This window comes from Astyanax mexicanus, chromosome 13 (genome assembly GCF_023375975.1).
Source record: "Astyanax mexicanus isolate ESR-SI-001 chromosome 13, AstMex3_surface, whole genome shotgun sequence".
NCBI lineage: Eukaryota > Metazoa > Chordata > Actinopteri > Characiformes > Acestrorhamphidae > Astyanax > Astyanax mexicanus.
The window spans coordinates 27,971,766-27,986,785 of NC_064420.1; the positions used below are offsets into that span (position 1 = coordinate 27,971,766).

At 39.4% G+C, this 15,020-nt stretch overlaps 1 protein-coding gene across 1 annotated transcript in view; it reads right to left on the reverse strand.

Annotated features, from left to right (window-relative positions):
• cntn3a.2 (contactin 3a, tandem duplicate 2) overlaps positions 1-15,020 on the reverse strand; it is a 167,982-nt gene that overhangs the window by 25,110 nt on the left and 127,852 nt on the right. Inside the window, exons 14-20 of the mRNA XM_022677584.2 lie at positions 13,243-13,360; positions 7,318-7,476; positions 6,711-6,860; positions 6,131-6,201; positions 5,588-5,816; positions 759-868; positions 112-298 (exon numbers count right to left, since the gene is read on the reverse strand). Of these exons, the coding sequence (XP_022533305.2) occupies positions 112-298; positions 759-868; positions 5,588-5,816; positions 6,131-6,201; positions 6,711-6,860; positions 7,318-7,476; positions 13,243-13,360 (1,024 nt within the window). The remainder of the gene's footprint in view (positions 1-111; positions 299-758; positions 869-5,587; positions 5,817-6,130; positions 6,202-6,710; positions 6,861-7,317; positions 7,477-13,242; positions 13,361-15,020) is intronic.

Here is a 15,020-nt window from a genome sequence, read left to right on the forward strand (position 1 = left end):
ATAGACATTCACTGATAATAAGGTGTGCCTTATAGTATGTAAAATACAAAATAGATAACCAAATTTTCAACTTAACTAAGGTAACAAAGCATGTGTATGATTTGTACTCACGAGATTTCCTGGTGGTGACGTTAATGGTGGGGGTGCGAGGTCCTGTGCCTGCCGTGTTGAAGGCGCTGACTGTTAAGAAATACTGAGTGTATCCCTTCAGGCCGCTGATGTTCACCGTGTACTGATTCGCAGACACACGTACCTTCCCCATGGTCTCCGGCTTCGTATCATCCTCCCAGTACACCACCTGTGTACAGACAGAGAAGCACAGAGTGCAGTCTGAGTGAAGAAAAAAAAAAAAAACACCCTGCAGTGCCAATCAATTCACTGTCCAAAGAACCTTCAGCGTATAATAAGCAGGGGTTTTATTGCATTCGGCAAGGTGTGAATGTGAATGGATAGGATCTCCATGTAGCATGTAGGATTGTGATCTCCACGGCTTCTGCACAGCTACTGCTGCTGTTTCTATTGCTGTGCAGCACATTTAATTTCATGCATACCTTTAAACATGAGCAACCTCATTCTTATTTGTGTTTCCACATGCAGGGAGAACACGAGAGAGCGTGCGAGAAAAAGAGAGAGAGAGAAAGAAAGAGAGACAGAGAGAACAGGTGCAATGTGGGAGATGACAGGCACTGGCGGTACCCATGGTGCATTTCAAAACAGGAGGCCGAGTCATTTCCATTTAGTAGAGTAGACAGACGCACCTCGTAGCCCAAAACTCTTTCAGGAGAGTCAGAGAGTGTCTGCCAGCTCACTTCAAATTCAGAGGCAGAAATACTCTGAGCCCACACGCCCCCCGGCACTCCACTGGGCTCTGAGAGCAGAGGGAAGAAAGGAGAGGCACAGCAGAGGGGAGGAGAGGTGGAGAGAGTTAAAGAGAAAGGGAAAAAAAGGAGGGAAAATAGCAGAAAGGTCGGGGAAAAAAAAAAGAACACAGAAGAACAGAAGAGAAAATAACAATCAGTGGCACCGACAGAGTCTCACAAAACACAAAACCCTCCCTGACAAGCTGGAGTGGGACCGATATCAAATCTTTTCACCCAAAACTACAAATGACTGTCCTTTAGCTTAATACGAGAGCTGATTGGCACAAAGGAATATCATCAGTACAGGAATTCAATTAATGTCGCAGCTTGGTGACAGGCCAATGTCTTCCTGTCAGTGCTCTCCAGAATTACTGCATCAAACTGACTATTAACCAAATCTATCTTAAGCCACTGCGATCCTCCTCAATTACTCATACACCACCACCACCACGTTAAAAGCTCCACGACTCACCTGCAGAAATCACCTGCCTTTTTCTAAAACTTTTTACTGATCGCAAATTGTAATGCCGGAACATAACACGTATCAGATTTGGGGGGCAGCAGTGGAATCAAAGGTTATAGAGGTACCGTCTTTTTTGCTCTATAATTTGCACTGGATTATAAGGTGCATAATGTGACACTAGTAAGGAACAGGGGTGTTGCCATGTTTTCCTTCTAATTTAGCAGATCTTGCTGCTGGGTGGTGGTGGCGGTGGGGTTAGTAAGTTAAGTAAAGCTAAGTAACTCTTACAACTGTAATTCTTAAAGTCAAATAAGCGGAACCTGGGTGTTTTATTTAGAGTAAACTTAGATTTCCAGATTTCCACTAAGGCTGGGTGCAGCAGCAGGTTAGTGCTAGTAAACGCCGCACTGAGTGTTCCGGTATGCCAGGATACAGTTCGATATAATCACCTCTAAATGGAAAAAGAGCTAGTGCTGCGGTTAGCGGCTAATGCTAATGCTGCTCCAGCAGTGCTAGCCGGGGTTAGCAGCAGGCTATAGGCCGATAATACCTCTGAATGGCAAAAGACATAGCGTTTAGCGAGTAATGCTATTACTGCTCCAGCGTTGGTGCTGGAGAAACTTCACTGAAACTTCTGTATAACGCTGTACTTCAGCAAAGTGGCTTTACTGCTCATTATAACCTGTCTTGTAAAATTCATACATTACAGATTATGAGGCACATTGACAGTTTTTGTGAAAAACATAGAGCAAAAAATATTCCCAAAACTGGCATTCACAGCTAAGGTGCCTTTTTACTGTTAGAATTATAAAAGGTGATTTAGTTCGTACTGGTCAGATTCTTTTTTTCCAATTTAAATGGTTTTTAAACTCACACAACACTATTACAAACTAGGGATGTGATAAATATTTTCCTGCAAAAATTATTCAGATGTTTAGTAATGAAGTAGAACTGAAGTAAAATGCTGTTTTTGTATCTACTGTAGTATTATTTTTCTCCTACTTCCACTTTTACTTCACTACATATTTTTAATTAATTTTATACTGTTACTCCAATACATTTTTTTATGTGCTGCATTGTTACTTGTTACTAGGGGTGGGCGATATGGCTCTAAAATAATATCACGATATTTCAGGGTATTTTTGCGATAACGATATACTTGGCGATATAGGAAAACTAAAATATGAGGAATATATAATAAAATATAATATAATAGGAATATAGTATAATAGTATAACAGTATAATCATAATGTGGCAAAATAAATAATATAGCATAAAATAATATAATGCAGCAAATAATATTGCAGAATATTTAGTGCATGCATATAAACTGCAAACTAAAACATTTATACAATAAATACACTTAAAGCTTCACAGTAAATAATATACTACTTTTAAGACTGAACAGCCCTATTATCACGATATGGATTTTTAATATCATGATATTTCTGTGTCACGATATATTGTATACAATATAATATTGCTCACCCCTACTTGTTACTAATATAAAAATGTTACAAATCACTCTAAACCCAAATTATCACTAAAGCCAGAGCAGTAGACATTCTGCACTGTCACTGTCAAGGATGAAGCTCCTCATTATTAAGTAAATCAAGAGATCAAATTATATAGATCTTATAAGAGAACCCCACTGCTTCTTTTCTGCCTTTTAATCTGAGAACTTTCCATTGCTTTCTGTATTAACTACACAACACAGTGCTATACCCCTTATTACTTGAGTAGGAAACTTTAAAATAACTTAAGTACAAAAAATATTGAATATTTTAGTTTTTCCTCTGAAGTGTGGAGCTTTAAGGACACTTCAACTTCTACTCAAGTCATTTTTTTATAGAGCACTTGTATGTTTACTCAAGTCCGAGTCTCGAGTGCTTTACACATGTCTGTAAATAAGTGAACTGTCCTCTGTTGATATGCATGCTGGGATGTTAACTGCTGTAATTGCAGTTTTTGATGGTTTAAAAAGTGGTGCAATTCATAGAAACCCGCAAAAAGCTGTTTTCAGTATTCAGCCTTCAGTCAACTGTTTTTTAGCATCCGTTTTGGCCAAAAAATAATAATTTCAGTGTATCCCTGAAATCATCCCTGAATTTCCTTCTGTTATGGACAAACCACAAATGTGTTTTTTCTATAGGAAAGGTTGTAAGCCTACATGAAAATGTAATTGGCCAATTTAAACCTAAAGAAAACAGTGCAACAATTAATGCAATCTATTGAATTTTACTTGATTACATAATCATCCAACAATATATTATAATATTATTTTTTTTCTGACACACCTAATCATATAGCTCATTTTGTTTGCTAGCTACTTAAGGATTCATGTAATGCTTAAGTGAGGAACATTGCAAAATAGGGTCTGACTCCACAATGAACCTTTAACTTTAAGAGTGCCACCAACATAGAACATCTGTTATAATTTATGCTTGTTTTTTTTTTCAGTGAAAGATACACTGGCCACTTCACTTGTACATAGTTCAGCCTCAGGGTCTTTTAATCATTTATCTATGATAAGTAAGTTTACTTTTTTGGTAACAATACCAACAAAACTAGCCTTTTAATCCAGCAGCATGTGTCAGTCATGTGACTACTATATTAGACCTAAATATTTATTTTTTGTTTTTCATTTTTTCATTTTTTTGTGTCATGATGTTTGGTGCAATTCTTGCGTAAAAGGTCAGATCACCTCTGCTCTTCATTACAGGCACTTTGACAACCCAACATAACATTAATAATGTTCTGCAACCAGTGCCTGTAGTTTTTCTCAACGCACAAATCAGTGTGCTATTCCAACAGGACAACGCTCAACCACATACTGCTGCCATCTAAAATCTGCATAGCCAGACCTATCCTTTTTTATAATGTGTGGAATGCTATTGGATGCGCTACCCCTACACCGCAGAATGCATTAGATATATTAATGCGGGACAACATTAGGAACCTCTACAACTTGATACACAAGTATTTTACATGCTTTACACACTACTTTTGTATGCAAGCTTCTAGTCATTTATAGTCCCGTCACTTCCTTCTGTACAACCATTTCTGCAACAATTTATTTGCTGCTGTATATATATATATATATATATATATATATATATGGAAAAAATGAGAGATTACTTAAAAATGATGAGATTTACCAAATTGAAAATCTCTGAAATATAATCAAGAGGAAGTTGGATGATCACAAGCCATCAAACCAAACTGAACTGTTCAAACTATTGAATTATTGCACCAGGAGTGGCATTATGTTATACAAAAGCAATGTGTAAGACTGGTGGAGAAGAAAAAAACAGGGTTATTGTACCAAATATTGATTTCTGAACTCTTAAAACTTTATGAATATGAACTTGTTTTCTTTGCATTATTTGAGGTCTGAAAGCTCTGCATCTTTTTTGCTATTTCAGCCATTTCTAATTTTCTACAAATAAATGCTCTAAATGATAATATTTTTATTTGGAAATTGGGAGAAATGTTGTCTGTAGTTTATAGAATAAAACAACAATGTTCATTTTACACAAACATATACCTATAAATAGCAAAATCAGAGAAACTGATTCAGAAACTGAAGTGGTCTCTTAATTTTTCTTTCCAGAATTGTATATATATGTGTTTAAAGGCCTTTTCATTTGCAAAACAGATTTTTTACTTTTTGGCATAGTACTCACCTTATCAGTGCCACAGGTTAAATACCACTGTTCTATGCCATCTGCATTATTTTTAAAGAGTGCAACCCCCAATTTCTCCCCAGGCATTGAGATAGCACTGGGTAAGTGTTATTCCTGTACTTATCACTAGTGTGAGTATAAGTGTGAGTGCGTGTGAGTTTGGGTGTGATTTCTGCTTTGATGGGTTAAACATAGAGGTTGATTTCCATTGTACTGCTGTGCAATGGAAGCAAAGTGTGTTTTAAAAATCTTTTTTCCTGTGTTATTCTTATCTGTTGATGCAACAAAGATATTTCCAAGGGAATCAGAATCAGGTCAAGAATAAGTAATAAGAAGGAGTAAGCAAGTGAAAGCACGAAGCAAAACGAAACAAAATTAAACTATTTAGCTCAAAAATCCTTTAAAGCAAGGCTGGAATAAACGTGTTAGTCAAACAACTCTGTCACCAGCAAGGCTACAGCAAGGCTGCTTGCTCTCTACCAGCAGACTGCCAGCTTTAGTATCAGCCCACCCCCACTCCTCCTCCTCCACCTCCTAAGCCTGTGTGGAGTGTGAATAATGCAGCTCACGCACTCACCCTCCTCTGCAGAAAACACTGTGGTTACGGGGCTGAAGGGCCCCTGGCCTTTCGCGTTATAGGCGCCCACTTTCACGTTAAACGGAGAGAAGGCCGGAATGCTCTCGTTCCGGTAGACGTAGCGGCCCGGGGCGGAAGTGACGGCGTGGGTCCAGGTGAGCTCTCCCAGCGGGCGCAGGGCGATGATGTAGCCGAAGCCGTCTCCGTTCTGCAGTTCCTCGGGCACGGGCTGGGAGGGAAACACAAAACTATAGTGATATTAAAACGCATACACACCCGGTTCAGCGTCCGGTTCGCACCCGGCGCCAATCTAGAGCTCATTACGGCTCGCGGAGAGAACGCGAGCTTCCCCCGGGACCGCCAATGAACCTGTTTGTAATAAGAAGCCGCCGCAGAAATGAATGGCATTATAGGACCCAAGAGCCCAGCTGGAGAATGGGTTCGGTTTTGACTGGGGTAATAAACACTCCCATTCAATTCCATTCAATTAAGCAAAACCATTACCTCACACAGAGGGAGCAGTAATATAGACAGATGACTTACCTCCCATGTTATTACCAACTCCGACTTGGAGCCTCCCCCACCTCCGACATTAGCCGGCGCTGTATCGGGAACTGCGTTCGAGAAAACAGAGAGGAGAAAAGAAAGAGGAGGGTTAGGGGTTTAGAGGGGGACACTCACTATTGAGTTCAGCAGACCCACAGAGTTGCTCGCTTTGCTTGTCCTAGTCTGACTTCCCTTTCCCTTCCTCTCCTTTATTTTAGGCCTCATTATCGACTTCAAAAACAAAGCTCTGCTCCCACAGCAACTGCTTTAAAAGCCTTGTTTTAAAGGCTTTTGTTAGCAGCCTCTGAATACACTGAAACGGATGCCAGTAAAGTTCAGCAGCAGCCAGCATCTCCATTATAATTCAGCAATTCTGCTCTTTCCTCTGTAACCCAAGAAAAAACAACACGCACAACAACATGCAAATGTTGTTGAATCTGCTTATTCCAGTCCATCATCTGAGCACATCAACATCAATCCCCCATGGAACATCTTCAGCAACTGCAGCAACTGCAGCAACCGCAGAACTCCGTCCTATAGACAGCTAAAGCTTCAACACCTTCAGGTCGGTGCTCACCGGAATCCTCAGTTCGGGTCTTGAGCGAGGACGGGCTTGGCTCCCCTACGCCGACGCTGTTTCTGGCCAGCACGCGGAACTCGTACTCCACCCACGCGTTCAGGTCCACCACCGTAGCCGTCAACGTGTTCCCGTCAATCACCTCAGGGACTGAGAAAGCAAACACAGAAGACTTGGATTAGTCATACAGATCAGCATTACTACTCACCCATCCTGCAATAAAAGTCAATCAATAGCAGGCTTCTATTCCTAAGCCAGTGTTTTTTTATTACGGTAAGCCTGAGATGTCAAGCAATACAAGCAATCTCTCCCTTTCTCTCTTTCTCTATACTTTAATCAAAGAATATTTTAAAAGGAATTTAAAATGTTTAAAAAGAAACTCTAATGCTGGCCAACTCCAGATGAAGAAGTCATTATACTTTAACACTGAAAGAGGTCCTCTCAAATATATCCACTCCATGCAAGCATAAGCCATTTCTTATTTCTTTTGGTTTAAAAAGAAAAAAAGAGGCAGACAGATCCCGAAACCGTCTACTGTAATTTTTTCAGTCCCTGCTGAATTGGCGCTACGCTCGAGTGGCTGCAGCTAATCCTTTTGCATTGTTACCCGTGTTCACCGCCTGCCAGCCCACGGTGAAAGCCGTCTTGGTCTGGATGATGTAGCTGATGATGGGGCTGCCGTTGTCCTGGCCCGGCCTCCAGGAGAGCTGGGCCGTGCTGTCCGTGATCTCCTCCACAGTTACGCCGTCTGGAGCTCCGGGGGGACCTGACTCAATCCGACAATTAGCAAAGTTAGCTTTTTCACCACTGATCTCGCCAAGCCCCTGGAGCAGAAGCATTTTGCCCTATCATGGCCCTCTGGCTCTGAGACGCGAGGCCGGTCTCGCAGGCTATTATAACGTCCTAAGCTGCTTCGTGCGAGGGGATGGCTGCATCCTCTAAAGAATGATAGCAATGCTGACATTTCTCAGGGCAGTTTGTTTGGCTTTCATAAGAGCTTTTCTCTAAAAGACTTCCTCTGCCTTACTCTCCTCATCCTATCTGTCTTCTAAATGAAACCGTGCGTTTAGATCTTAGTTACCGTATTTTACAGATTATAAGGCGCACTATCAATAAATGTCTATTTTCTGGTAAGGAACAAGGGTGTCACCATGTTAGCAACAGCGCTAGCCATGATTAGCAGCGGTTAGCGCTAGCAAATGCATCCAAACAGCGCTACAATGAGGAACCCTGAGTGTTCCTGAAACCCAGGGCGCTATCAATTAGCAGCTAATGCTAATACTGCTTCAGTCTCGTTTTAAGCGACAATAGTAAGGAACAATAGTGTCGCCATGTTTCCCTTATAATTTTGCAGGTCTTGCCACTGGAGAAGGAGAAGTCAAACAAGCACTGTATGTTAATCTACACAAAGTTCTCTCCAGAGAACTTATTTATTTGGGTGAGTAAAGGGCTTACGTTTACTTACAGTGAGCTTAAAGTTTAAGTATTTTAGTGTGGTTAACAGCAACGCTAGAGCTATCTTTGGTTAGCAGTGCTTAGCGCTTGCAAATGCCGCCCAACAGCGCTATGCGGAGGAATCGTGAGTTTTATGGTAATACAGGGCGCTATCAGCTAGCGGTTTCTCCCACGTAGCTTGTTTTAACAAGGTAAACAAGCAGGCTACAGTCCGATATACTCGCCTCTGAACAGCAAAAGCGCTAGCGCTGCGGTTAGCGGCTAATGCTAATACTGTTTCAGCCTTAGTGCTGGAGAATCTTCCCTGAAACTCCTTTACTACAGCTGAGTGGCTTTACTGCTCCTTACAACATGACTGGTAAAATTCTTACAATAGGTGCATCAGATTATAAAGTACACTGTCGATTTTTAGGAAAATAAAGGATTTTAACTGCGCCTTATAGTCCAAAAAATACGGTACTTGAATCAGCAGAACTACATCATAACACGTTTACAATGTCAGCGTCTCTTCATGTAGGCTTTACAGAAGGCTCTACTGTTCTGATCCTTCTCTAAACTACAGTCAGATATGTTTAGCATAGCCGGCTAATCTTAATTGAAAGCTATTGATCCTCTAAAACTCATTACTGCTCCCTGATAAACAGCTTTGATATGTTACTCTAATTAACTCATACTAATGGAACATAAAATCATGGATCAATTCATTATTCAATTATTTTTTCCCCTCGGAGCACAAGGACAAACACGAGAACCCGATCTCACAGAAGTGAACACGGCCAATTATGCCTTCTCTCAAGATCTCCCATTCTCCGCAGCGTTAAGATGGACACTGCTTTCTGGAGGTAATGGATTTTTACAAAAGGGGATTACACAGCCATTAAAATGAAGTGCTAAGTGATGAGTTTGCACATTAACACATTACTGCATTAAAGTACTATTTAAAACAGCATCACACTTTACTAGCGGCTTCTCGAAAGCTTAGTTCAACACTCGCGCAATTAACTTTTTTCTATTACAAACTTTTCCACTAGATTCAGATGAATTTCCTGACACTATTTAATAGAATTTAGACGTCTACTTAATACAGATCAATTCTCAGCATCCTGAAAAAAACTGCAGTCGACTAGAATTTCATTATTTTATAAGTGTAGCAACAAGAATTACGTTAAATATAATGGCCATTCCACCGAATGGGTGCTATTTGCTTGTTGTAACTCTTCCAAATTAAAGTTTTTTTTTTCTTTTCCAACTCTGAATCTAATAACACATATTTAACTATACAAAACACGTACTGCTCAAACTCAAGTCAAGGCAGCTTTACTTATTTTTTTACAAGGTTTCTCTAAGCTGAAGACTTAAAAAGATTTAAAAAGCATGTTTAAAAGCAAGTCCACTTATCACTTTGATTTTCTCTCACAGAAAAATCTTTATTTTTTTTAAGAAATGGTTTACTGCATGTTCAAATAATTAATATTTATGACAAAAGAAATCAATCCTGTTACTGGCACTCGTTCCTGTTACTGGAACTCACTCCTGTTACTTTTTATGTTTTGAGTAACAGGAATGAAAGTACCAGGAATTAATTTTTAGCATAGAATTAGCAAAAAACATGAAAAATAGCTAAATGCTAATAGCAAGATTCTAGTGATTTTCCCAGAATTTGTAATTTGAAAATAAACAAATAATATCCATGAATTAATGTAGGCAACAGGAATGAGATAAGATCAAATATACAGAAAAAACTAATGAGGGAACTTAATAATGTTGGTCTTCACATGATCTTCAGAAGAACGAGCTGATGTCACTTCCTGTTGTTGATGTGAGTTGTAGAATGTTCCAGATGTTTCAGATGGGGTAATGTTTTACAGTAACAGGAATGATTGAAACCCAGGAACACTAATAAAATGTGTATTTTAACTTAAATATTATTTATTATTAGGAGTCACACAACAATGCAACAAAAATGACATCTCTAAAGGATTTTAATAATTATATTTTATGGTAAAGTTTACAGTTATAGAGAGTGGGGACAGCTAACAAATGCTATTTTTTGTGTTTAAGTAGTTTTTATATTTGTATTTAATCACACTGAAGTCAATAACAGTAAAGTGGTGCTCAGGTCTTAGTATGTTGTGCTCACCACTTAGTATGTGGTGCTCACTGCTTAGTATATGGGTCACACCACCTAATATGTGGTGCTTATCACTTAGTATGTGGTGCTCACCGCTTAATATATGGTGCTTACCACTTAGTATGTGTTGCTAACTACTTCATATCTTGTGCTCACCACTTATTATGTTGTGCTCACTTAATATGTGGTGCTCAATACTTAGTAAGTGGTTCTTACCGCTTAATATATGATGCTTACATGTTAGTGTGCGGTGCTTACCACTTAATATATGGTGCTTACCATTAAGTATGTGGTGCCCACCACTTAATATCTGGTGCCCACCACTTAGAATGTTGTGCTCACCTAATATGTGGTGCTCACCACTTAGTAAGTGGTGTGCACCACTTAGTATGTGGAGCTTACCACTTAGTATGTGTGCTTACAACTTAATATATGGTGCACACCACTTAATATTGGGTGCTCACCATTTTGTATGTTGTGCTCACCATTTTGTATGTTGTGCTCACCTAATATGTGGTGCTCACCACTTAGTAAGTGGTGCTTACCACTTAGTATATGGTGCTCATCACTTAGTATGTTGTGCTCACCTAATAGGTGGTGCTCACCACTTAGTAAGTGGTGCTCACCACTTGGTATGTGTGCTTACAACTTAATATATGGTGCTTACCACTTAGTATGTGGTGCTCACCACTTAATATCAGGTGCTCACCATTTTCTATGTTGTGCTCATCTAATATGTGGTGCTGACCACTTAGTAAGTCTTGCTCACCACTTAGTATATGGTGCTCACCACTAAGTATGTTGTGCTCACCTAATACATGGTGCCCACCACTTAGTAAGTGGTTCTCACCATTTAGTATGTGGTGCTCACTACCTAATATGTGGTGCTTCCCACTAAGTAAATGGTGCTCACCACTTAGAAAGTGGCGCTTATCACATAGTATGCGGTGCTTACCACTTAGTAAGTGGTGCTCATCATCTAATATGTGGTGCTCACCATTTTTCTTACGTAAAAGTAAATACACCATGTCCCTTCGGGGGCTCCGTACTTTTCAGTGGAAGTCAATGTAAAAATATTTTAATTAATAAGGGACATTTCGGAGCTTTTTACTGATCTGTTTATTAGCACATAAAATAGATACAATGTCTCATTGTCATAAAATATCATAAAAACTGTGAAAAACGAATAAAGATCTAAGATTTTTGCTTCACAATGACGACATGTTATAAAATGCACATCCAAAGTACTGGATCTGATAAAAATAAATCAATAGTGACTTTAAATTAATCTAGACTTCTAGGCATCTTAGAAACAGACTATAGAATCAGACTGAGCCGACGGTAAAACTGGGCAGTAATCAGTAACCAGAGCAGGTACTGGGTCAGTTACTGGAAGGTCACAGGTTCAAATCCCAGGACTGCACCACAGGCAAGCCACCTGACCCCATACCGCCCCAGGCAGTGCTGCTGCAATGTGCTGACTGAGCACAGTTACGCAGAACTGTGACCAATTTCCTTTGTAAGTGGATCAATAAAGTATAATTTAACTGTGGTCCAAAATTAGGTTTAATCCATGTCTGCGAAACCAGTCAGCCTCTACGGAACATTTTGTAGATTACTGAGGGTTTTTTACATTCTGAGATCCAGGTCAGGCTCTTTGCTGCACGTGTTACACAGATAATACAATGGTAATAACTGCTTCTTTTGTGATGTGCCTTATAATATTGTACAAGATAATACCACTGTAATTATTATTATATATTAGTGAAATTCTGTTTGAAAACAGTCTATTTTGTATTTGTTTTGCTATTTTCTGTAACGCTTTTTAAGAGGACATGTTATATACCGATCGCTTTTTACACAAGCTAAAACAGGTCTATGGGCTATATTAAAACATGTTCATAAAGTTCTTTGCAAACAAAATCACTCTTGCACATATTAAAGAGATCTCACCAGCTCAGATCTTGCCAGTTTCTGTCCTCTTCAGAATCAGCTGTTTTTAGAAGCGCTCTGTCACTTTTATGCAAATAAGCTGTCGCCAGCCACGCCTCATGTTTACTGCTGAGCTTTTGCCATTTTCCAAACATACTATTTGAAAGTACTTATAAGTATCTTATATCTCTTATCATCTGCTGACTGGCCACAGACAGTAGGTACAGATCCCTCCTTCAGACAAAGTCTGATGGATAACTCTGCTGTGTATTGTCTGAGGCTTTGTATTTCCAAAACAGCAAATTTACAGGAGATAAAACTTTTAATGAAAAATTTCCCAGGTAATTTTCGGAAAATGTCAATTGGTCCTTTGATCAATAAATGCTGACAAAGTATTTGGGACAATTAAAACTAGAAATCGCCAAAAATGAAGATACTTGTTTTTCATTGGACAGCGACAGTATGATTCCTGAAACCAAACTCTTTTTTGATATTTATATTGAAATAATACATCTCTAGAAAAAAATAAAGATACCTTTTCAGTTTCTAAATCAGTTTCTCTGTTTTTGCTATTTAAAGGTTTATGTTTGAGTAAAAAGAACATTTGTTTTATTCTATAAACTATGAACAACATTTCTTCCAAATAAAAATATTGCCATTTAGATCATGTATTTGCAGAAAATGAAAAATGGCTGAAATAACAACAAAAAGATGCAGAGCTTTCAGAAACTCATCATTTTTAAGTGATCTCTTATTATTTTTCCAGAGCTGTAAATATTTAAATAAAAAAGTTATTGCTGTTCACAATATATATATATAAAAAGAGTCATGCTATGGAATGTTTGAAACTGTTTGAAACTGTCATATCACAAAGAATATTGCCAATATCTCAAAAATACCCTGACATACCATAATGTCCTAGAGCCATATTGTCATTTAACATTCAATTGCCATAAATCATTGACTTGTTTGAGAACCATTGCACTAAACAAACAACAAACAAAGTTTCTTTACCTTTTACAATCAGGATGGCAGCCACAGACAGACTCTCCACGTCCGTGTCGACGACGCAGACGTATTTCCCAGCATGCTTCAGCTGAATGTTTCGTATCATTAGATCTCCAGCTGTACTCTGCACATAAACACACACATTGGCGCACGCTGAACCCCGCAGATTTGGAACACACTCTGTATCTGGAACCTCCATATGTGTACAATATTCTAAACACTGTGCTAATGAGTAGACCTAGCACAAAAAAAAAAACATTCTGTAAACAGACACAACATCAAGACACTGAAGAAATAAAGAACGTGTGCAGAACATTCGCACATATGCACACACTTGGCTCCAAAATAAAGCCTGACGACCTGTAAGCTCCCATGACGCTTTGCGGGGAGAGTGAAGTCGAGCCTCATAGCGAATGGATGTGTTTTGCCAAAATCTGTTTACTACACTGTTTGAAATGTCCGTCCTAGATAAACATTCCCCGTGGCCATTTCTGCAGCTTCTTAACATTGGCATAGGCTCCGGCTAATGAACCTAGTGGCTAATGGGCTCTAATTAGAACTTAATCACATTAAAGGGGGCCTGTGATTGGATTCAGTTTGTGATACGCAACGGTGCATGTGATGAATACTAAATCAACGCGGTGAAATTAAACGCACTTGTTAATCTAATAATGGCAAAGGACGAGGTGCTTATGGAGCGGGGCTAACTTCACAACGCCCTGCAATTAATACAGGAGACATGCGTGTACACCTGACGATCGTGTGTGATTAGAGTCGGTGATAAATAGGGTACTTGACATTAGCCTTGCGTTGCAGCTGCGTGTCTTACGTACTGCTGGTATTACTGTGAAACTGACAGGGACTACTGCTGGTCACGCCTCATGTTTACTGCTGAGTATTTACCATGTACAAACTCTTTTAAAAGTACTTGCATCTACCTCATTTGCTGACTGGCCACTGATAGTAGGTACAGATCCGTCCTTCAGACAAAGTCTGTTGGATAATTCTGCTGTGTACTGTCCGAGGCTTCCCATCACAATGACTGAAATAGTCAGGATTTTCAACTGATCTAGTGGGTGGGGCTCTGGTGGGAGTTGACGGATAGGTGGTACGTGGTGCCAAGGTAGGTTTTCTTATTGTGACGTCACAGTAAGAGATCGTTAAAAAACAGAAAACGGATGGATGGATGGATGTTTAGTGCTTTTTTTAGCGTTTATAGGGGCAGTTGAGACACTTGGAATTGGAAATTGGAAAATACAAAATACAAACCATTCAGAGGTGAGTATTGGGAATCTACGGTATAAACAGTATAAGGCTTATAAGCATACACTGTGCGATTCTGCAAATCTTGTTATATGGTGATAATTTACACTGAAGTAAATAGCCTGTCTGATTTATGCACGAAGTGGATGCTTACACTTTACACAAAACACATGAAACTCTAGGCAGATCTATGTTAAGACTAGCTAGGGGAGGTGGTCAAGGTCCGGTCCCAAACAAACTCTGGAGCTGGTTCACTTGCGGTAAGAACGCGATGCGGTCTTGATCCGACACAGCTATCAAATGTACTCCTTTTATTTGAGCTAAACTGTTGATGAAGTGCAGTTTAATCTGATATATTAGCCAGAAAACACCTAATTACCACAGCTATAAAAAAAGCCACAACGTGCTTATGTGGTTTATTGGTGCGTATTTTGGTGCGCTTTTATACCCAGGTTTATACTGGTGTAAAACCAAACCAAACAGAAGGAGAAAACGCTCCAAAGTAAACAAACTCATCAACT